The sequence below is a fragment of the Podarcis cretensis genome (assembly GCF_951804945.1).
Source record: "Podarcis cretensis genome assembly, chromosome: 4".
Lineage (NCBI taxonomy): Eukaryota > Metazoa > Chordata > Lepidosauria > Squamata > Lacertidae > Podarcis > Podarcis cretensis.
In genome coordinates this window covers 52,505,651-52,529,897 of record NC_137173.1, presented here as the reverse complement: position 1 = coordinate 52,529,897, position 24,247 = coordinate 52,505,651, and the positions used below count along the sequence as shown (strand labels likewise).

The 24,247-nt window shown below is 39.9% G+C and overlaps 1 protein-coding gene across 1 annotated transcript; it reads right to left on the bottom strand.

Annotated features, from left to right (window-relative positions):
* Positions 1 to 867: 867 nt before the first annotated feature.
* BACH1 (BTB domain and CNC homolog 1) lies at positions 868 to 23,613 on the bottom strand. Its single transcript, XM_079972047.1, has 5 exons — positions 23,455 to 23,613; positions 12,730 to 13,023; positions 8,331 to 9,689; positions 6,223 to 6,429; positions 868 to 3,913 (listed from the first exon to the last, which is right to left on the bottom strand). Exons 2-5 carry the CDS (start codon positions 12,964 to 12,966, stop codon positions 3,635 to 3,637), a joined length of 2,082 nt encoding a protein of 693 aa, XP_079828173.1. The 5' UTR covers positions 12,967 to 13,023; positions 23,455 to 23,613; the 3' UTR covers positions 868 to 3,634.
* Between the last annotated feature and the right edge of the window lie 634 nt (positions 23,614 to 24,247).

The following is a 24,247-nucleotide window of genomic DNA, read 5'->3' as shown; positions in this document are numbered from 1 at the left end:
CACAGAATGGGGCAGTACAGGAGCAGAATGGGATGTTTGCAGGCTTTTTCAATGGTGTTTCAAATATATGTAATTCACTTAAATGAGTGGTGCCTTAGAACGTAACCCCCATGTAATTTGGGAGTTGCCTGTATTACAAAGTACAGTGGTACCTCGGGTTACAGACGCTGCAAGTTACAGACTCTGCTAACCTAGAAATAGTACCTTGGGTTAAGAAGAACTTTGCTTCAGGATGAGAACTGAAATTGCACAGTGGCGGCACAGCGGCAGTGGGAGGCCCCATTAGCTAAAGTGGTACCTCAGGTTAAGAACAGTTTCAGGTTAAGAACAGACCTCCAGAACGAATTAAGTTCTTAACCCGAGGTATCACTGTAATATAAGAACACAGGGATGTACTCCTGCTCATGTTACCCGTCACCCCATTGCTAATTCCCTTCACCTTACAATTGACCAAACCCCCTCCCTTCACATTTTACCCCCTTCCTCAAAAAAAATAAAATAAAAAATAAAAAAATAAATTCAGGACATACCCACCCCTGGAAGATTGCCCATTTACCCATGAGGAAAAGCAGCTCTGAGACTGAAAGAAGCTCCACATTCTTGGTTTAAACAAAGCAGAGGAGCATAAAAAGGAATTGTGTTTTGTTTAAAAGTGGAAGCAAAACCTTATAATCTCTTTAGGTGGCTTAATTCACATGGCATGAAACCATGTTTTTTCTATGTCTGAACTACGCCACTATATGAATAAGTCCTTATAAGCAAGGGTTTCAGAAACTTCCTAAGAAATAGATAGTTTTATGACCCAAAGCTTAACCACAGTAACAAATTATGTTTGTTTCTCCAAGTTAAGAATGAGACTCAGGAAAGTGAGTTTTTAGGAGTTTTATTCCAATTCAGTAATATTTGCTGCTTTAATATATTATATAAACTGTATAAATAATGTTATTTCCAGAGTTCAGCTTTAGTAGTACTAAATGAATCAATCAGTATGCATCAATTCTACAATGCCAAAATTTTACAAAAATGAAGACCTGCTTAGAAAGGGTAGTGGTTTTTATTGCATTAGAAAACACTGTACTATGAAAGATATAAAATCAATTGTAATTAATGGAGAGTCACTTTTTACAATCTTGATGCTGTTTTGTTGTTAGAACACCTAACAATTTGCCCAAAATATTTTAAACTACTTTTGACATGCCTTGATGCAAATATATTACAAGTTCAAAACTGAATGTTCTTGGCTGAAACTAAAAAAAATACACATTTTACCTGAGAGTCTTGTATATTAAAATTGCCATTGAAGTTCATTCCAACATTTGCAAGTTGATGTTTTAGCCGTTCAGTGTTTGCACACAACCTGAGGCATCACTGTACAAACTTTCCTAGAGGTAGCAGATTAGGTATTAAACCACCTCCTTTTTTCAATTAGGTGTTAGAAACTGAGCATATTTAACAATTCCTATAAAAATGTGAACTGAACCTGGAGCTTCAATTCACAGACCATGAGTGGTATTCAATTAAGTTTTACTTAACATAGACCCGAAGAAATTAGCAAACATGACTATGTTAGCTCCATTAATTTCAACAAATTGACAGAGAGTAAAACTAGTTGAATACCACTCAGTAAATTTATTAACCAACAGCAAGAATGCAGTGCAGGCTCTGATGCACTGCTCTACTGGACAATAATCCAGTCTTCCAGACTCTTTGTTAGTTGGCTTTGAGAGACAGAGACTTAAGCCAGACTGTCCCTGTCAACCTCAACACTAGCCAGCCCATAGAAAATCCAGTTCCCTACAGATACAATTTAGTTTACAGTATTGACACTTAGCTGTATCTCAAAAGCAATTATGTCAATATTATATCCTCTCAAAACAGAGCTACTTCTTTAAAGTATAAGTTTTACATTATACGCCTAAACAAATTTGGCACTGCTAACTGATTTGTCAGAAAGGAACAGGGTGGATCAAGAAGGAAGTTGAAGCATATGACTCCTAGGTCAGAAGTTATGTGCACTTTTCAAGAGTAAGTGCCTTATTAAATGCACACAACACCCAAAATGCTAGAATCCTTCCCTAAAATTATCACAATGGAATTGAACATACACAAAAGAAAACAAATGAACTTATAGAGGAACTTCCACAATGAAGTCAAAAGTCTGTAAGCTGTGTAAATCATAATGCTAATTCGTGACAAGTATTTATGAATACCACTGCAGCTTTGAATGATCTTGAAATCATTCTGTGAGGTAGTGTAGTTTTTGTAATACATGCTGGTTATTAAAATTACTGTTCAGATTATGTATTTGGCCAAATGTTCCCCATGTATGTTCGCATTATATTTTATAAAATGCAATTTTACTTTCCTAGAGGCTAAAGTCAACACTAACTTAACCAATATCTTAGCATGTTAAGAAATAGCAGATCTACTATGCTAAAATCTTGCAAAGCAGTTATAGAAAGATGATCATATTCCAAACATAGGTATAAAAACAGATGCCTGTTTTGAGGTAGGAAATGAAGAATTCCATTGGCTTTTGCATTTGTAAACCAGCAAAAATATTTGAGGTTCAGTAGATAAAGCTTCTGTTATTAAGAGCAATTACAGATTTTATATGGATTTTCTGTAATTAATACAATGCAGAGAAGCCTACCATAAAATTCTCTATTTGCTTATTTTTAATAGTTAGAACTATTGAAGAATCGAAGTGATTCTATTTTTATAAGTGAAGAACAAGACAACGAAAACTGAATATAAATTAACTATCCATTTAAGAGAATAGTTTTTAAATACATCCGAACTGGTCCCACTATTAACAGTAAAAGCTGAAATCCTTCTAGAATGCTTGATCATTTTAATTCTCCTTATAACCACTTATCAAATCTCAAGCAAGAAGCACAAATTTTATGTCAAGCAGAACCTCACGTATTGGGGGCAGTATCCAACAATGCCTAAGGACTTTTGCCCAAGGGATAGAATGGAATTTCCTCTCCTGTCCACTCCGGTCCCCCAAGCAGATTTGGTGGGTGTTTGGGGGAGGAAAGGAAACAAGAGTACCACTATGTCAACAGAACCCCACTGTCGCCGCACTGGGTTCAACCTTTGGAGAGCATGGAAGGACAACATGCCAAGAATGGGAAAAGCTTCTAATGAAAAGACCCACTATTCCCAATGATGTGTCACCAGATGTATTTATTCATTTGAAACACATCTAGGCTGGATTGTTGAGGGAATTTTTAAGAAGGCAAATTGTTCCAGTTATTTTGATTCATATGGTACTGGCAGCCTAAAGCCTCTAAATTGCAAAACAGCTCCTTCACATGTCAGAAAGAGAAGCCCATAATTACTTTTAGGGTTAACAGAGAATGGTGGATAGTTAAGCATAAGCAGGTGTACACTATTCCTCCTAAGCAACCAATCTTTGAACCCTGTTAGTACAAGTGTGACAAAAATACGGTTTTTCTGTAGTGCATTTATGAAGTCATTCATTGATGAAAACTGGTAACACCAATACTGTTCTGCACACCTCTTTGGACACAATGTTTTCTCAGATATTATTACAGGAACTGGACAATTTTTTGTGCTTGATCGTATCTGTATCACATGCTCCTTTTACACTTTGGTAAGTGGAACTCTAATCATTTGTTGATGCAACAGAAAGACCTGTAGATAATTCTACACACAATGGCGTTGCAGACATAACATCAGCTGGTGCTGGTTGTTCCTTCTCTGGGACCAAAAACGAAAGTGGACAATCAGAGGCAGAATATTTTGCAAGAATCTGTATTTGCTCATGACTCAGTGCTGCTTCCTTGCATACTTGTTGGCAAAGTCCTGTCAGATTCTGCTTTGTCTCAACCAGTGTTGACAAAATTTGATCTTTCTCCTTCAGCAAGTTCTCTTTTTCATTTTGCTACAGAAAAACAAGAGAGTTATAAGTTTGATACTTTGCTCTGAAATGCAGTATGTTTTATTCTGAAATGAACTGTGCAGCTTTATTTTATTTTTTAAATCAAAGTTAAATTGTACTTCCAGGTGTGTGGATTAGTTTAGAAGAAAACAATAATGGATGACACTAGATGGCTTGATGTGTACTCATTTGCAAAAATTAAAACGAAATGTAACACAAGTTCAAGAACAGTGTTAAAACAATACTAATAGCTACTCCCATACATACAAGTACTGAGTTCAATGTGGTTCCAAAGGAGGTGGGAATATGATCACAGCTCAAAAGTAAAGCCAGAATGTTACTAATTCAAGTGGTCTAATTCAGCAGTCTAATTGGCTATATTTGTGAAAGGTTGATACACTGAACTTTCAATCTATTTAAAGGTAGCAGTGTAGATAACTGGTATCCCTTGGACAAAATGCAGCATGCTGAAGAGTTCTGTTCTGTCTGAAGACACCCATGTCTCTTAATGTTTCCTAGACTCTTGCTCCTTCACTCATGTAAATGATGGAATTTTCTGACATGATTAGTATCAGACCAAATAATCTGTGGACCACTTCACATAAGCAACTGGAGGAAGCACACCTTCACAAACACAACTAGGCAAACTGAGCAGGGAAATCTAATTCTAGCTACTGCGTTTTATATTAAAGACTTACAATAACATAGTCTACAAGCTTACAGCCCTATGTGAATGTGTTTTTACCAGAAAGGACGTGCTAGGCATTTTATTAGCAGCCATGTTTATGATGGTCCAACACAGAGCTATTAGGTGGGTGGCAATAATCCAGATTTCCCATAGCAATAGGCTCTACACAGATAGCTACATATACTTAGGGCTGAAGAAGCATACACAACAAGAAGTAGTGGTACAAAATAGTCAATTGACAGTCAAGTTTCAAAACTTGGGTACTCAATTACCTACTAATGTTTCCAGCAGCTTCTCTCTTTAATAGCATAATTGTGTTCTAACAATCAGTTGTGTAAATGATATTTATAAAGTAATAGAGTAGCATATCGTTATGATTTTCACTTCTAAGATGTATGAATAAAAATGGGAAGAAATGCAACACTAGTTAGCCAGTGTGGATTAAAAGTGTCTTTTTGTTTCTGATAAAGTGTGTACTCTGGATGAAAGAGCCCTTGCTACAGTAAATGGCATCTTTACTACAAATGACTCAGGGACTCCTGGTTCTAGGCAGAATTACGAATCACCACTGCCTTGTAAAGCAATTTGTTTTGTTGGCATGACACCACATACCAAACACCAGGGTCAAATATATACCTCAGATCCAACACACAGTCAGAAACAGATAGACAGCAGCACTAAGGAGATTTTCAGGTCAGGACATTTTTCAAAATTCCCTCCATCAAGATACTTGCCACCAGTAAGGTTATTATTATCCCCTACAATACCCTATAGAGATACCAGAAAAAATGTAAAGTTTTTCAAGAAGTAAGAAAAGACTCATCAAATTTACTGGGGAGGCAACAGGATGGGACCTTCTAACCCTTTTAAAAGACACACTTTGACCATCACAGAATTTCCCCCATCACTGATACACTTGCTCTTGGTGAGGCAACATGACCTCAATCTCCCTAAAAGAAACACAACCTCCAGAGCAGCGGTTTTCAACCTGTAGGTCCCCAGATGTTTGCTGGACTACAACTCCCATCATCCCTGAGCTCTGGCCTTGCTAGCTGGGGTGATGGGAGTTGTAGTTCAACAACCTCTGGGGACCCACAGGTTGAGAAAGGCTGCTCCAGAGCCTGGAAAGAGAAAACACACAATCCTCCATACATTGCTACCATTATGTTCGCCATTAAAGCAGCTCCCTGACGCTGCTTAGCAGAAAGAAGTGTAGCAATGAAAACGCAAAAACAGATGGTGAAGGTGGCTGTGGTGCAGCTACTGCTCTGGCTGTAAATGAAGTAGGTGGCTAGCCTGACAGGAGGGAGTCAATGCAGCAGCCTTATTGTGCTCAGCTTCTCCTTTCAGGTTGCCAGCTCATCTCTGGAATGCACAGTTCTGCACTGCCACCTCCGTGTACACAGCTTCTGCCTCCAGCTACTTACTGCCCATCAGACACTTTGCTATAGTTGCAGTTCAGGTGGGGGTAGAAAGAGAATGGGAGTCAGAAAGATTTCAGGCTGCTCAACAATACAGCTATCTCTTAAAACTTACAACCATGATAAAAGGAATCGACAGGTGTGGCAAAAATGATCCAGGATTCTTTTGAAAATGTAAGTTTAAAAATGCTTTTCACACATACCAGTTTCTCTATTTCACACTCAAGGTTCTGTATGCAGTCTAGCTTTCGCTTACGACAGCGCTGTGCGGCAATTCTATTTTTACTTCGCCTTCTAATATCATGGATACAGTCCAGCTCTTCTGGCGTCAATTTGTGCATTTTTAGAAATGACTGAAAGTCATTTCTAGAAAGAGAAATTATCTTCTGTGGATTAAATGGCAGCTTTACCTGGAAAGTAAATATAGCTTTAGAAACTTGCACACCCTACTGTGTTTCAAAATGTGGAGACCCATGTCCTAGTGCAATCATTTACGTGAATGGTTACAAGGCCAAAACACAGCAAAAACAATCTCAATACTTGCTTTCTAATTGATTGGTACATTAATAAAAGTTAAAATATATATCTAATCACCTTAAGAGTCACATTCAGAAAGAAACACAACCACTTTGTATGCTTATAGTGCTAATATTTAGAGCAGCACATGGAAAGGAATGGTATTTTAGCTAACTAAATCTGCAATAATGAGGAATTTCTGTATAAATGTCTGGCATTTGAAGTAGCAATCCTTAGCAAAAAGTGAGGAACACGAGCATTTAAACATGAAGTTAATTTAAACCTTTTCAGCAGGTCTGAATATTAGCCATTCTGAATACGGTATGTTAAGTATGAGAGGAATTTAAGAGCAGCAGGGTTCTTCAAAGATGAAGACCAAACACCTTGAAAATATTGATGTGGTCAAAACCTAGCTCCACTTTAGAAAGCCATACTGTGCATGATATGTGAACAATTAGAATGTATAGCCAATCTCCGGAATCAAGCTGTAGGGGTGGTTTGCTTATCACCGTTCAGTTCACTAAACTGAATACAGGGGAATACAATAATCAGTTAAGAGAAAGTACGTGGGAGAACCACAATGCTGTTCTAAGTAGAACCTAGGTTGGTCCAGTCTGTGGTTGGGAGGGTGATGATAAGAGATTGATCACATTACATTAAGAACATGCCTGTGCAGAAGAGGAGCTGTGCCTAGACACCTTTAGAGAAAGTGTGCGTACACATGCAAGAGTACTGGGCAGCCCGGAAGCCAAAAAGTTCAATGGTTCACATCCACCTGTGCAGACAGATGTTAGTAAGGCAGCCACTGCACAATACAAAATGACCCGTATTTATATCCAGAGTTAGTGTGGCCTGTGCATGATCCCAAATTTTGAAAGGGGAGTCTTTTGAGAAACCACCATGCAATCTGGTTGGGAACACGATTACAAATGCTATTTTGTGTAGCTTGTGGAAAGAAATTTACACTAGCTGCAATAAAATATCTAATTGTTCAACAAAAATATTTCAATGGAGGACAGAAATTATGCAAAACTGACATTTTCATACCAGAATCCAGTATCAATTGTACTGTGTTACAGTGCTTAAAGGTAAAGGTAAAGGGACCCCTGACCATTAGGTCCAGTCGTGGATGACTCTGGGGTTGCGGCGCTCATCTCACTTTACTGGCCGAGGGAGCCAGCGTACAGCTTCCGGGTCATGTGGCCAGCATGACTAAGCCGCTTCTGGCGAACCAGAGCAGCGCACGGAAACACTGTTTACCTTCCCGCCAAAGCGGTACTTATTTATCTACTTGCACTTCGTGCTTTCAAACTGCTAGGTTGGCAGGAGCAGGGACCGAGCAACGGGAGCTCACCCCATCGCGGGGATTCGAACCGCCATCCTTCTGATCGGCAAGCCCTAGGCAGTGACAATTCCATTCTGGTGATTATTATCTTGGAACCGGTTATGGGGAAGTACCTTTAATTGCATGTACGCATGGTGGAAAACTAAGTCTAAAAATAAAAGTGTTTCTTCAATCCCAACAGTCATTTCATCTTTCAAAACTTAATATACTTCTTAAGGCAGGTGTTGCAAGTGCAAAATCAGCACAATTACGCAACCCATTTCAACAGAATTACTTCCTAAACAAATTCATTTACAAAAGCTGTCATTATATAAAACGATTGTTCGTTTTAAAGTGAGGAGGAAACTCTTAAGCTTTCTTTTAAACTTTCCAGTAATAAAGTGAAAGAGCTCTCTGAATTATAAAATGCAACTTTTAAGACAGAAAAGGGGATACTTTATACATTCTCACCTCACATTCCTGTTCTCTGGCAGAACAGGATTCACTATCTCCTTCTGTATCAGTTTCGGATTCTTCTTCCAGGTTTATCACACAGGTGTAAGGGCACTGATCTGATTGCTGTTCTGGAACACAGTCTCCACTATTATTATCAGTGCTGTTTTCAGTTCCAAGATTACTGATGAAGGGGCAAGTGACGGAGCTCAAAGTTGTAAAAGTTCTTTGAGGGCCATGCTCAGGACTGTCACTGATCCTAATACCTAACCATGGGCATTCCGTTTTCTTTTCGGAACAGACCTGCTCTGTAAAGTCTTTCGATGATGCAGGAGACAAGCTGACTTGACATGCTGGATCTGTGCTGTAAACATCACTCCAAAATCCTTTTGCTAGCTGTTCTGCTATCTCTCTCTCCACACTGCTGCGATTGCTAGGCGAACTGCTGTTCACATTTTCTCTGTCACACAAATGAGATTTCAAAGATGGGCCCTCAACGTTTTCATTCACTGATTTGCAACTTCCAGCTCCGGAAACAATGCCATTTTTTTCAGCTACCTCTGTATTGCTCTGCATACCACTCAAAGTCAAATTACAACATTGATCATAAGCATTTAAAATAGAGGCAGAATAAAGTCCATGAGTGGCAACAGAAAAATTGTGGGGGGCAAAAGCAGAATCCATCTTCTCCACAGAGCATTCAATACTTTGGAACAGAGGGGTTGTCTCTTTTATGAACTCTTCTTTCCCATCTTCTTCCATCTCTACCTGAGCATCTTCACATTTTGTGACCAGCTGCACAGCTGCACAGTCAAGAGATTTCTTTATAGCACCAGTAGTATTTGATTCAGCCTGATGAACGGATGCAATCTCTTTAATACTGGAGTTCGACTCCGCAATAGCGACTTTATCATTTCCTAAAGCTTTTTGGAACTTCCTGTATTTGGGATATAGGGACTCTAAACCAAAGACATGACCCCTTTCTGATACAGACTCACAGGTCTGACTGGCATTATCTTGCAGAATAGACATTTCCAAATTTTGCTCATTTTTGCAGGCATTCAACTGAGGATTTTGAATGCATTTATTTTGTAAAATGTCATCCACACCATCTATTTCTAGAGCCCCATCATCAGCATCTATTTTACGAAGCTCTTTCTGACAGCGCTGTTTACAACATTTTTGGGGGAGGTATTCCCGCCGGCCGGATTTATGGTCCAGGAATTTGAATTTAAGAAACTGAAAGCAAGATTCCTCAATGTCATGTACTCCCAAAAACTCTGCACACTTGCAGACTTCAGCCACATTGTCTTTATCTAAAATAAGTTTGGAAGTGTATGCAAATTGAAGCAAAGGTTCGAATCCATTTAGTGTTACCTGTTGCAGGGAAGAGGAGCAAAAAGATGCATGTTAAATTTCTAACCTGCAAAAGACAAAAATGACACTTGAATGAAAATTAACCCTTCCTGTTTAGCAATGTGAACCATTAACAAGTTATGATTAAAACTGCTTCTCAATAACCACGCTTATTTTTGGCTTGCTTACTCTCAAACAGTCTCGTTGCTAGACAAACAAATGCTACAATGTACACTAGAAAATATAAGAAGAGAATCAATCAAAACTTTCAATAAAAGAACAAATGCATATTTGGCAGGACACTGACTATACAGAATTTTATTACAAATAATGTTTTGTAGAACTGATATAAATGCTATATAGGTACATTTGTTACATGGTGGCTCAACATCTAAAGTTATTTGTGGCTACAAAGGAATAGTAATCAGATTGCATTTTATTTTTCACTTTTTACAGCTTTTTATAGAAGTATTTTCACTCTTAAAGCACCTCAGCACAATCTGTCCTGAAAATCCATTTTTATACATAGGGCATTCCAACTTATCCTATGCAATGTTATACTAAAATGCTTCTGAAAGAGCATTTTGTAACTGCAGCCAAACACATAGGCAGTATATGCATGCACGTGCAAAGGAAAAGAATAAAGCAGGTAAGAAGAGAGTGAAGAATGAAGTAATGAGGAGACGTACTAGAGATTGATGTTACCAGACTAACGAAAATAGTTGAAGGATTGGAAGCTGAAGACTAGAAGCATGCAAAACTGGTAACCTGGAACACACATATATTACACAGAAGTTTCATTGGGTTTTGTGAAAATATCAATGCATTGTGTGGAATGCAAACATGGTGGTAAAGTTGCAGTATAAAGGAAAGAAACATGCTCAAAGGGGCTGAAATAAGGAACTCATTCTACGCGCAGCCATTGCTGCTCTAAGATCTGAGGGGGAAAGAATGGAGGAGGTCTGTGATGGCCATGTACCACTATGTTTCAGTGCCCATTAGGAGTAGGTATTTAGTACTCACATTCTTTGGAAACTGAGTAACAAAAGTGGGACTATGGAGGGGTGTGTGTGTGTGTATTCCACTTTTGAGTCAATGCCAACACATCATATTTCCTCCATGAAACTGATATTAAAACATGCAAAATTTAATAATAATTATTGAAAAGCAGATGGATAATCTATTTTTGTTTCACACATCTTTCCTGCAAAAAGGATATGGATCTTGAAGTAGATTTCACTTCAGCAATATGTAACTTTAGACCAAGCCCTAAATTAATTCAATGCATTCTGTTAATATTTTAAAGTAAATTCATTTGGAATATAATGGATTTGTAAAAGTACAGATATTGATCCCTATGATGTTTTTTCCTGGTGCTATTACTAAGCTATCTCTGCTGTATGAAGGATGTTTTTATTACAGAAAAGCATGGACAGACAATTTCTAGGGGCTGGAGATGCCACAGCAATCATTTATAGGGTACCACAAGCATTGTGACACTGGTGGCTTGACTGAAGCACACCCACTACTTTGCCTGGATTATACTTCTTGGAGAGAATAGTGGCTAAACTGTACAAGAACACATAATTAAAATCTCGAACAGTGGTACCTCTGATTACGAACTTAATTAGTTCTGGAGGCCCGTTCTTAACCTGAAACCATTCTTAATCTGAGATACCACTTTAGCTAATGGGGCCTCCTGTTGCTGCCGCGCGATTTCTGTTCTCATCCTGGGGCAAAGTTCTTAACCCGAGGTACTACTTCCAGGTTAGCGGAGTCTGTAACCCGAAGTGTTTGTAACCAGAGGTATCACTGTATTAGCTTTTAGGCTCCTAGAGTATTCAAAAAAAGAAGTTAGCTGTAGAACAGTTCACTACACCAGGATGCAACACACTTAAGACTGTTCAAGACACAAGCAAACGATGGCTTACCATCTATTACATTTGTTGTAGGAATTCTATATACTCCCCCCCCCCCTTTTACGGAAAGAGAAAAATTTATATTGAGGAGCTACAGAAATGGAAATTCAAGTGGAAGAAAATAGAGGAAGTGCATGTAGAAGGACTGTATAGCAAGAGAAGTTCTTTTTGTCAGTTTCAGAATTAATGTAATTGTGGTTATTCTAGAGAACTGTTTACATGGTTGTCTGGGAATCATTAAGGTTTCTGTTTAGCTCTTCCTTATAAACTCAGAACCTTTCAATGTGAGTGAGCCTGTATTTGTATCTTTAGTAGGAAAAGAAACTGATACATTTGTTTTCTCACAATATTGACAAACAGCCCTGAAATAAGGAGTGGCTGATGCAATTATCTGCAGATTTACACTTGATATAAACTGAAGGGGATAATCTAGTTAACCGTGAGCATGAAAATATGCACATGAAGCTCTTTGAGTCCTCCAAACTTCTCTGCATGTGGAGGAAGAAATGAGTGAGGGAAAGATGTGGCAGGAGATTGGATCATCCTCTATTTTATCTCATACAGGGCACAAAGTATTCATAGACTTTATAATCTTGGAATAATAAACAAGCACCAGATTAAAACATATCTGTTCTCTCAGGCATTTGACAGAATGTGACATGTTGGTTAGTAGTCTGTCTGCTTGCAAGTTAGTGTAATGTTTTACTGAAATGTACCTTATAGTGTATTTTGTGTTTTTACCTTATAGTGTATTTTGTGTTTTTATCTTGTATTTTTACAATGTGAACCTCCCTGAGATGTACAGATGGAGGCCAGTATACAAAATTAATTAATTAACTGTAATAATAATGATGTTTTTCATGTCATTGCTTTTTGGTGTTTAACCTTCTTGTAAGTTGCTTAAGAGGCTTTCTGTAATTGGCAACTACTAAGTCAAATCAATAATACTAATACAGAAGGTTTTCTGCCCTCCCAGAAGATCATTCTATGGCTGCTTGACATAGTAATTCTAAACATCACTTGTATGCTTTCACTAATAGTAATATCTACACCACCTTGAGCAGGAACAACATTTTTAACATGTGAGTAGATAGAATAGCATACATAGGAAGTGAGCTAGCAGCAGCAGTAGCAGCACTTACCTCTTCAGGTAAAATAATAAGATCAGGTTCCAACTGACCCGCAATTCTTGAACGGAAATAATTGCTGCAGGCTGCAAGCACAGAACGATGGGCCCGAAATCGCTGATCTTCCACTAAGATGGTAACATCACAAAAAAGGTCTTGCTTTCTCTGTTCGTCAAGACTAAGCAGAACATTGGCACTGTGTACTGAAGATTCATATGCAAAAACCACACTGTTCCTTTCACTTAAAGACATTCTGTATCACGTCTGTGGATGAAGATCTCAGAGGGAACATGCTTCTATTCTTCACACCTGAGATAAAGGAAAAGTTTTTTTACAGAATGCTCAATAATACAAAACACCATAAAGTTAAAGGAATCTAAACCAAGAAAAAACATTGCAGAAGATATGTCACCACTAAACAAAACTGTCAATTATTAATAGAGGCATTTTATAACCTGTATATGTGGCCTAATCAGGTGAACAACATAAAATTTGCTGTTGTTTAGTCATGTCCAACCCTTCATGACCCCATGGACCAGAGCACGCCAGGCACACCAGTCTTCCACTGCCTCCCGCAAGCATAAATTTAGTTTGTTTTGAATTTATTTTCACTTTTCACGATTTTATTGTTTGGCTTTATATTTTCATCTTGTTGTAAACCAGTGTGATATATGATAAAACAGTAAATAAATATTGTTACGATTTTTAAAATCCAACTGAAAGGCCTTTGCCAGGAGGCCTGCCTGGCTCCCTGCTTACAATCATTTTCATCCTCTAAAAAGTTAGGATAGTTTAGATTACCCAGTGTGTTGATTTGTGGTCTGAGGCAAAGATGTATCACTATTCAAGTACATATATGCTGTATGTGTTTTATTCTGTTGTTTCAATGCTTCTATTTATTTTTGTTGTGACCAATAGCTGACACACATATATGGTGGTAGTAGTAGTAGTTCTATTTTAAATGTTAAGATCAAGTTGAGTGTTGTTGAGTTTTTTAAATCACCACACACATAAAACACAAAAACACAACAATCTAAGGTAGTTGTAACTGTGTACAAAGCTAACAATGTACATAGGAAATTTGCTACGTAGACTGAAAAAAGGAAGTTTCAAACCACTGAAGATGTAGATCAAAGTTCATCTACCCACACCCTAAGCAGAACTTTCATTTGGTATATAACAGAAGTTGCATAAATTTAATGCAAAAATGCTTCTAATTACTAGCTCCCTTCAATCTTCTGTTTAATGAAAATGTTAATTTAAAAAGTATCACAACATAACACTTTTCAGCCCATGTTTTCTTTGACAGAAGATTCTTTCACCAACTCTGCCTGATAACTGGAGACAGAAGGCTGAAACTCACTCAAAAGCTGGTAAACTAGCTGCATATCTTTCTAACTGCAGGACTATGTTACTGTAAAATGTTCTACGTAAGATTCATAAACTTCATCTGGTGCAAAATATAGCAGCTAATCTCTTGACAGACTTGGGTTTTCAACAGCATCGTACACCAGTGCCTTAGCATCTGTGATGGCTTCCCGTTTATGGACACTGGATAAAGTTTGTAAAATCCAAGCTGTTTACCAACTACCTAATAAATGGATTGACCAACTGTAGCTCTTGAATCACTGTAAGGCCAAGCCATTCCCTCCGCTGCCCTCCATTGGATGGCAATATTAATATCAGCTCTTTTAAGCCTAATTATGAAAAACAGCAAGCTATTTCTTATCACCTGTCTCCATCAAAATGTGCTCAGTTTACAAGACTGCATAAGGAGTGGGGGCAGAACTTCATATTGAAGAAGTCATCATACCTGAATTTTTTGTCAAGCTGAGTCATTTCTTCCTTGTGTATCTCTCTAGCTAAATACATTCTGCTTATGCAGGGTAAATTGTGCAACCGCATTGCCTGAGCGAGTCTGTACAAATGTAACTTGAACTTTAAAAAACAGGTCTGTTGAGGAAGCAAACAGAATGAATGCTCTTTTAAATTTATGGGCTCCAATATTAGAAATGGTGTAGGATATAGAAGCTGGGTGGAGGGATCATTGCAGACTTAGAAGAACAGTCAGTGTCAGCTTTGGAAACACTTCCACCTTCATATCCTAATGAAATTCCACATGTCAAATTAAAAAACTAACACCACATCTTTAGTAGTCACACATGCACCAAACTTCAAGGAAAAGGGTACATTAAAAGGTACAGTGGTACCTCGGGTTAAGTACTTAATTCATTCTGGAGGTCCGTTCTTAACCTGAAACTGTTCTTAACCTGAAGCACCACTTTAGCTAATGGGGCCCCCCGCTGCCGCCGGGGCGCCGCTGCTGCATGATTTCTGTTCTCATCCTGAAGCAAAGTTCTTAACCTGAGGTAATATTTCTGGGTTAGCGGAGTCTGTAACCTGAAACGTATGTAACCTGAAGTATATGTAACCCGAGGTACCACTGTATTACACATCTCAGGAGCCACAAGGAGACCCTGAATCGGCAAAAAAAGTTAAATGGGTACACAAATTCAGAAAGTGGGAGCAGATCATTAAAAGCTTCTAGTTTTCCACCCAGCACAAATGAGTGCTTTCAATGAATATGGCCCCTAGGCATGCTGTTCCAGAACAGAAGTGTTGTTGTTCTTTCACATATACTACACACATACATGCAGGACATGGGGAACAGTATTTACCCTTAGGAAAGGCATATTCTGGTTGCCAGGATATCCCACAATTGCCCACATTCATGTTCGGAAAACATCTCATGACTGCCTTTGCTAAAAACCCAAATTATAAGGTGTGCTACATTGTATCTGTGTTTTGAACCTGCTCTATTCTAAGTCACAGGAGATTATAAACATGCGTAAAACAAACCAGAAGGCTATGAAAAGTTCCTTAGTAAGACATCCCCAAAGTAGTGCTTAGGACTGAATTAGGATCGAAAAGTAGGATAAATGTGGAAAAAATGGACATGTTAGTTTGTAAAGTTAAACCTTTATAAATATGCTGTTATTTCCCTGTATCATTGGGGAAAGTTTTTTTAAAACTAAAATAAAATTAGTGAAAGTCTTCCTAATTTTTTGGAAAGTATCTTGGACTGCAATATCATGTATACAACCATGATGTATGGAAAAGATTTAAGTTTCAGAAGAAGGAAAGAATTAGTTTATAATGTTGTAACTTTGAGAAGCTACCACTAAACCACAGGTCTATATGGAGCCCAAGCCTTGAACAGAAAATCTGCATTGACTCAAGCAAAGACTTCCATTTCAGAACTGGGTAAGATCTAATTTAACTATACATCGGTGTTTTTCCCCACAAAGACACTGCACAACTTTCATTAATTAGTGTCTAGGGAGAAGAATAGTGCCTTAAGTTGCAACACAAAGGTTTCCACCATGCAATATTGCTGTCCAATATAAAACAAGATTATTGCAATGTTAACTAACAGAATAAAGGCAACTGGATAATACTGTATTCAAAGAAGAAAAGTGTACAGATTTAATATAGATGCATCTGACAATCCAACCTAAAAATATTTTCTTTTGTTGACAACACATTTCCCAATTGGTGTAAAATATGGGGGGATAAAAGCTGCCCACTTAGGACATTTACATAGACAAGTAGCAGTAGCTATTAAATGACAGTTACAGATAGGTAGCCGTGTTGGTCTGCCACAGTCAAAACAAAAAAAATTCCTTCCAGTAGCACCTTAAAGACCAACTAAGTCAGTTCTTGGTATGAGCTTTCGTGTGCATCTGAAGAAGTGTGCATGCACACGAAAGCTCATACCAAGAACTGACTTAGTTGGTCTTTAAGGTGCTACTGGAAGGAATTTTTTTTGTTTTTATTAAATGACAGTTGGCTATCTAACCCCACCCCAACCACCTCCCCGTTTATGGAGGAAGAGATACGCTTTGAATGAGTGCCTGCAATAGTTAAGAGCTGCTGATTCATTATGTTATGCTGACATGGCATGAAACAGCATTTTACTGAAAAAGTTACTGCCTCACTTGAGCAACCTTACTTTAAAGTGACCAGAATTTCCCCCCCTATTAAATACTCATTTTATAAGTACTTGGTTATTATGGCGATCCATTGCAAGCATTTTAACGACTGTTATGGTGGGGGGAACCACTATATGATTAAAAACATATTCTAGATTTTGGGATGTTGAAATGATTAATGCATATAAACTGGGGGAAATAGTTGGACTAGGACTGGGAAGAACCATTTTTTTAAAAAAACACAATACTCAGTCTGAAATCCTGCTAGATGAGCTTGGGCCAGTCATTATCTCTCAGTCTAACTTGCATCTCAGGATTGCTGTGAGAATAAAATGATGAACCACTTTATATTTCCCTGAGCTCCTTGGAGGATATTAGTGTAATGAATATACACAGGAGATATATATTAACATGATAAAAATGAATGTTTATTAATGTTGTGAACCAATGTTAAAAGAAATAGGCACCTTAATTGAGTCCATAACAGATCTCACAAATACACACTTGGAAGAAACCTGTATCATTAGGTACGGTGACAAATTATGTTGTCAGACTGTCATACTAGGAGAGATACCTGCTAAAGCCATGAAGATCACTGGGTGACCTTGGTCTAGTCACCCCCTTATTATCAAACTAGTCTACTTGTGAGGATAGAAACTGAGATGGGAGAACCATGTATACTACTTTGAGCTCTTTGAGGGCAATAATAATAAATAACATCATTTGCATTATTGTTCTGTGTAAGTGCTCTTAAACATGCAGTTCTTTCGACCAAACATCCTGGAAATAAGAGCTGTTTGACAGTGGAAGAGACTCCCTTGGAAAGTGATGGACTCTTCTCCATTGGAAGCTTTTAGAGTTGGAATTTTTTTTAAGAGAGTTGTATGGCCAACTGTCCAGGATTTTTAGCTGTCCAGGATTTTTTTGGGGGTCCCTTCCAATCTACAGTTCTATGAGTCTATGATTAATGTCTGCAACAGCAGCTCTTTGCCTGTTGAGTGAACATGGCCAGGAAACAAGAGATGTTCAGTGGGCAGGAGGAAAAGATGATGGCCATTTCAGAGAGGAAAAAGAAAAAGAAGGTACTGAAGGACAAAAGAATGGGAGGAAAAAATATTTATACTTGGCTACAGGAAAGCTGAGGTATGGAACTTCTCTCCACAAGGAAAATGTTGCAGCAAAGAATCAACAAGTGATGTCAATGTAATTGCTAACTGATAATTTCAGCTTTCACAAGGAAGCCCTGGGGGGTAAAAAGTTTATAAGCCCCGGAGCTAGATAGTGGGATATGTATCAATAAACATCATGCCAGAAACTAGGAGAAGAAAACCAATGTGTTGTCACCCACTCCCCGAAAGCACCACATTTAACCCTTCTGTTGGTTGCTATCACCCACAGAGATGCCAAATATGATGCTTGGATAGAATTGCATTGCTTCAGGAAGTGAAAGAGTTAAAAGCATTTTCTCCTTACATTAAAGTGTTCCTAAAAGTCAGTCCCATGAAAAAAAATACAATGAGAAGGGTTTAATTTAATTTATATCCTGCTCTTCCTCTCAAGGGAACCTAGGGTATATATGTGTCTACTTATCAGAGAGACCCATATAAATTCGAAATTTGGGGACATCATAGCTTTTCAATGTCTGTTTCTAAAATAGGTGTAGAAATCATGCACAATTTTTAAAGTCAAAGCTTCATACAATATGAGGGAGTGCACATATAAACTGATTTTTGAGATTTCAACTTATATTTAGTTGAAGCCTTACTATATAACCTCATTCAGGATGTAAAAAATGCAAAGGTATTTTTACGCAAAGCAGCTCTAATAGTAATTAGTGAAAATGTGACCGTTCTTACAAGTCTTAAGTGCAACAAATGACTCCAGGGCTTTTCAAATTAGCATGCAAATTAGTATTATCCTAAAACCTCTTAATTTGAAGTGCTTGAAACTGCTTAGCTTGCAGCTGCAATCCTGTAAATTTGTGTCCACTGGGCAGAGCAATCAAAACCCCTGATGCACCATGATAGAAGATCTACATGAGGCACAGGTGCCCCTCTGCCCAGGAGGGCTCCACTGGTGAGGAGACGCCACAGCTGTGGAGGTCCATGACGCGAAAGGGGGGGCTGCAGATGTAACAATAGTCTATTATTCTGTTAAGTCCCACCGCTGCCTGGCCAATATTAGGATCATCCCCTGAATACAGGGTTGTAACTTGGTATCCCAGTCCCAAACAAATTACTTGACAGTTTTAGGAATTTATTTCCAATAAGTTTAAGAAGAAGCAAATTAGTATTGCCACACTAAAATGAACAACAGAAATCTGCCATTCATTAAAACTGAAATCCAATACATACAGTGGAACCTTGGGTTGCGAATGTGATCCGTGCGGGAGGCACGTTCGCAGCCCGCAGTGTCGCGTCTGCGCATGCACAGGCCACGCTTTGGCGCATGTGCAAAGCGCGATTTAGCACTTTTGCGCACGCGCAAGCGCCATAACCCGTTCCAGTACTTCCTGCACAACTCGAAATTGCGTAACCTGAAGCATCTGTAACCCGAGGTACCATTGTATTTACTTGTGATTAGGGCCTATTGAACTCAATGTGGATTATTTCCAAGAAAATATGTGTAAGATTCCAGGGCTGGGTATCTAAATATTAGTTTTGAAGGTGTTAGGCTTCATTTACAAATGTGCTTCCTTTCGACTGAAACATTATACTCTTATACTGTAAACATTATACTCTTATACTGTACAGAGTTAAAGTCAACTTTAAAAACAATCAGTATGCCATTGATACGTAGTCTACAGATAATTCTGTGTCACCACAAATTATATCATCCCTAAACCTCATCACACTTTTGAGTTATCAGTTAATAGACTACTGTAAAACAGTAGGAAGCAACTCAGTTTGCTTTTGAGTAAGCATGCACAACTTAGAGCTGCAAGGTCTTTCTAGACTTTCTGAACTTCCCATGTGCTCCCCACACTGCAATCTGATTGAATGTGTGAAGATTACTATGCAGAGTTGCTTATACTGGTCCAACACCAACACTGTAATTAGAAGGGGGTGGGGAATAGTATAGACCCTCTGGTTTCATCCAAAGACCAGCTCTTCCTTCCCAAATCAAATTGGAATCATGGAGTAGGAAATGCATTCCCTGTACAAATCTAATGCTGATTGGTGGAAGTCATTTACTGAATGCATAGAACCCAACCAGATATTGGCTGGTGAGGAAGAAAGGTTCCAAGTACTTCAGAATCCAATGCATACCTGGAACTTTGAACTCTCCACTTTCAGGTGCTCCACGCTCTCAAGTACAACCCAACTCATCCTTTAAGAACTTCTCTCCTAATAGCCCAATCCTGAGTATATTTTAAACAAAAAGTAAGCTCCATAATGTTCAGTGGGGCTTATTCCCATGTCAACCTATTCCAACAATGTACACTATTGCAGACTAAGCACACTTACATTCAAGGATACACAAATTTATATCCACCTCCAACTCTGTCCTTCATCCAGATGGAAAGCATGGGATTTTATATATTTCCTACTAAGCTTGAAAGGTACTCCAGTCACCTCCCCAGTGAAGTGTGACTGTGGGAGTTATGTCCCCAAGCTCTTTCCAGCTCCAAGGTAGAAGGGGTAGGTTTGTCCCTGTCCGGATAAGCCTCAGAGATGCTCCCACATCTCAGTGATTTCAGAGCCCTTCCAAAACTTAGGGTAACATTAGGGAGAACCTCTGTCCTTATTGAGGATTCAGAAGGGCAGGAACCCTTGTCAGAATGAAAAAGGTCTCATTGGTGGCAAGATGGTTATGGTCAAATAAAATCAATGGACTTACAATGCAGGTGTTTATGATTAAGCATTATTATTCATAGGAAGAAAATACCTTATATGGGCCAAGTTGGGAGATCTAGGCTTTAAACTACTTGGTTCATTTACTATATTATTAGACAATTTTCCATGAAGTTCAACGTGACAGGCGATAATAATGAAATCACAAATACATTTTAAAAAATTGAAATAAAACAATCTGTCCGTGATAAAACAGTAGCCAAGACCACTCTGTGCAGAATTTGGAGCTGAAGGTGATCAACAAAAACAAGTTAATTTTTGCCTTCAGAAGTTTACTAAATACAGGTTTAGGCAGGCCTCAAAGAGGTTTCCTTATCTGTTATATTTTCTGTTGTTTTATGGGATTTGAAATGAACACTTTATATTTGTTTCTAAATCTTGTAACAGAACGAGCATAGCCAACATGCATTCAGAGGCACAAATTCAAATGGGGGAGGGAGGAATTATATGAAATGTAGTTGGGCTTGTTTATCTATTGTGGTACAGCTAGACACTTATGTCATGCTGCCAAGAAAAATAAAGACAACAGGAGGAGGAAAGAAGGCACAGCTTATTGTTTACCTTACCTTGGCAGTTTTTCATGAGCCTCGAGATCTTTTGGAAAACACAATTAAGCTTTTTGTTTAATTCAGGTGTAATATATCTGTAACAGACCTCGCCGAAGTGCAACCAAGGGGACATATTAAGATCTCATTCAAGTACTGTACTGGCCTTTTAATCTACTATGTTCACCTGTCAGATGCAGCTGCTAAATCCAATGGGTTTCTCTCCCATTACAAGTAGACATGTTTGGCTACTTTCTTTATAATTTGAAGCATTCCACTTCACAATACAGTGGTACCTCAGGTTACATACGCTTCAGGTTACATATGCTTCAGGTTACACACACCGCTAACCCAGAAATAGTGCTTCAGGTTAAGAACTTTGCTTCAGGATAAGAACAGAAATCGGGCTCCGGCGGCGCAGCAGCAACAGGAGGCCCCATTAGCTAAAGTGGTGCTTCAGGTTAAGAACAGTTTCAGGTTAAAAACGGACCTCCAGAATGAATTACCGGTAAGTACTTAACCTGAGGTACCACTGTACTAACTCAACTTCTTGACATCACATTTTATCAACGTCCCTAAGAAGAACACTCAATGTTTCAAACTAACCTCATGATCCTGTCCACAGAAGATATGGGATCAGCTGATTCTGCACATGTTTACTTGGACACAGTTTCTACAATGATTTATCATTAAGGGTATCTTCACATTAACAGCTTAAACACAGTGAAATAATTTCTCCCTGCTGTGTTTCTAGCCACATGTGCAGTGTTGCTCACACCACAGAGAGGGGGTAAGGATGTCTTCACATGACCTGCATGACCTTTTTGGCTTCCATGCCCTTGCAACCCCCCCCCCCCAAAAAAAAACCCCTCATGTTCATGAAGCTATTATCTGCACATGTGCACTCTTCCGTGCATGTGTGATGGTTGTCTTAAATGTTCATATTACCACTTATCCCTTCCAACTCTCCTTTGATTCTATTATTCTATTCCAACCCGGTTGGATTTTAGCTGGTTTGAAGAAAAACTCATCAGTGTTTTTCAGCAGAAAAACAGCAGTGTTTCTCAAGAAAATAATGGATCAATGTAGATACTGCTTCCAAAATTGGCAGTGGGAGAACACTGCACACTGGATTCAGAGCAAGCGATAAAGTGAACGTACTATACCTTAAGTGTGTTAAGGGTTGCATCCTTCAAGCTGCATTTTAAGCACATTCACTCAATGCTGCCAGTGGTTTGGATTGCTTTTCTTTTCTATTTGTAATTATTTGTTTGCTGCTTGCACTTTTAAAAAGTTGTGGCTTTCAAAACTGCTGTTCACCACCCACAGAATTCTAAAATCGCTATTAGGGCAATCACAATGCCACAAAACACAGGCAAAGCATTTCAGGTCTGATAGTAAACCAAGGGTGGCTGGCAGGAAAGCCATGCGAGTGCATCGGGCACAAAGTCTTGAGATGGAATGTAGCAGGAGAAAGCAGGCGTTCAAACGAAGCTGTCAGGTAGGCTTAAAAGGTTGCATTCCGTAGGCCCAGGCAATGCGAGTTATTATGACGTTATTCAAACGGAAGACATAAAACGAAGTCCAACTATGCCCAGACGAACCTTATTCTTAGTCAGAGTGTCTAGCTTTAGACTGCAGTAGCCTGGGATGGTTAGTCCACAGCAAACCAATCCAGCTCCTTGTGACTCTCTCTGTGGTCAGCGGGTCTTACTTGGACACAGTTTCTACAATGATTTATCATTAAGGGTATCTTCACATTAACAGCTTAAACGCAGTGAAATAATTTCTCCCTGCTGTGTTTCTAGCCACATGTGCAGTGTTGCTCACACCACAGAGAGGGGGTAAGGATGTCCGGCTCACAGGAGAAAAGGCACACGGACTGCCCCCCCCTCAGGTCCGGCAACCGGACTCTATAATCACAAGGCCGAAGGAGCAGGAGGGATGGGTCTCTGCCCCGAAGAGATTACACGGGGTGCGCGGGGGGGGGGGACGGACACTGGCGGAGCCACCGCAAGGCATCCAGAGCCCGGCGAAGGCGCTTCTATGCCTGTGGCCCGGACACCGCCGCCTCCACGACTCCGCCACCCGCCCCTCGAGCCACTTCCCAGCCTCGGCTCGAAAGGGCAGCCGAGCCTCGTCCTCGCCCTGCTCCACTCCCCCCCCCCACCCGGACGCGGAGGAAAACATGCAGACTCTGGGGAGCCTCTCGCGAGTTGTGCGCCTGCGCTCTCGCCCTCCCTGCCGCGCTGTCCCCGCAACCCGCCGCGCCGCCCACGAGCCCCGCTCCGCCCGCGCGAGGGTTTCTCCCTCCACCCCCGCCCCAGCGCCGCCGGCCATCTTACTCACCCGCAGCTCCCTCAAGCGAGCCTGAGCCACTTCGACCCCCTGCCTCGGGGCCAGCTCCGCCGCGGCTTCTCCAGGCGCTGCGCTGCCCGACCACAGTCAGGTGACAACATCACAGCCGCCTCCACGAGCTCTTCGCCGATTGGGCGCTGGTGCCAGCTGACGCTCGCCCTCCTCCCTCGGTGCCCTCCTCCCAGCCCCGCCTCGGTGTCCCCGCCTACTCTCTCAGCTGCGCATGCGCTCCCTCGCGTGAAGGCGTCCGTTGACGTTCCGAGCGAGGCCCCCTCCGCACAGCTGAATGCGAGGGAGCGGAAGTCGGTCCCTCTCTGCTGCGCTCGTGTGGGGAGAAGGGCCGCCTCGAGGCGTTTCGCCGCCTGAGGCGGAGCGGCAAATGTTGCCTTCCATAGTAGTACCCAAGACTGGTCGAGTTAGTTCGACACCCGAGGCGGAAAAATGCCGCGAATGTTTCTTCCTCCGTCCCTGACACCTAATAAATACAGTATAAAACAGCTAACAATTTGCTGCTCTTAACAGAGCTACAGTTCCCAGCACCCTTAAACTATGGTTCCCATAATTCTTTGGGGAAAGTTATTAAGGTGACGAGTACTTTGAATTACTCAGCAGATGGGTAGCTGCAGCAGCTCAGTCTTTGTGCGTGCAAGGGTACTATCCAATATGCAATAAAATAACACACAATAAAATAATAAGTATAAGTAATGGGTCAGTGATGCATATTTTGCTTCAAGTTCAGGTCCGAATGATTGAAGGCTACTGATTTACACAGATTATTCTGCCT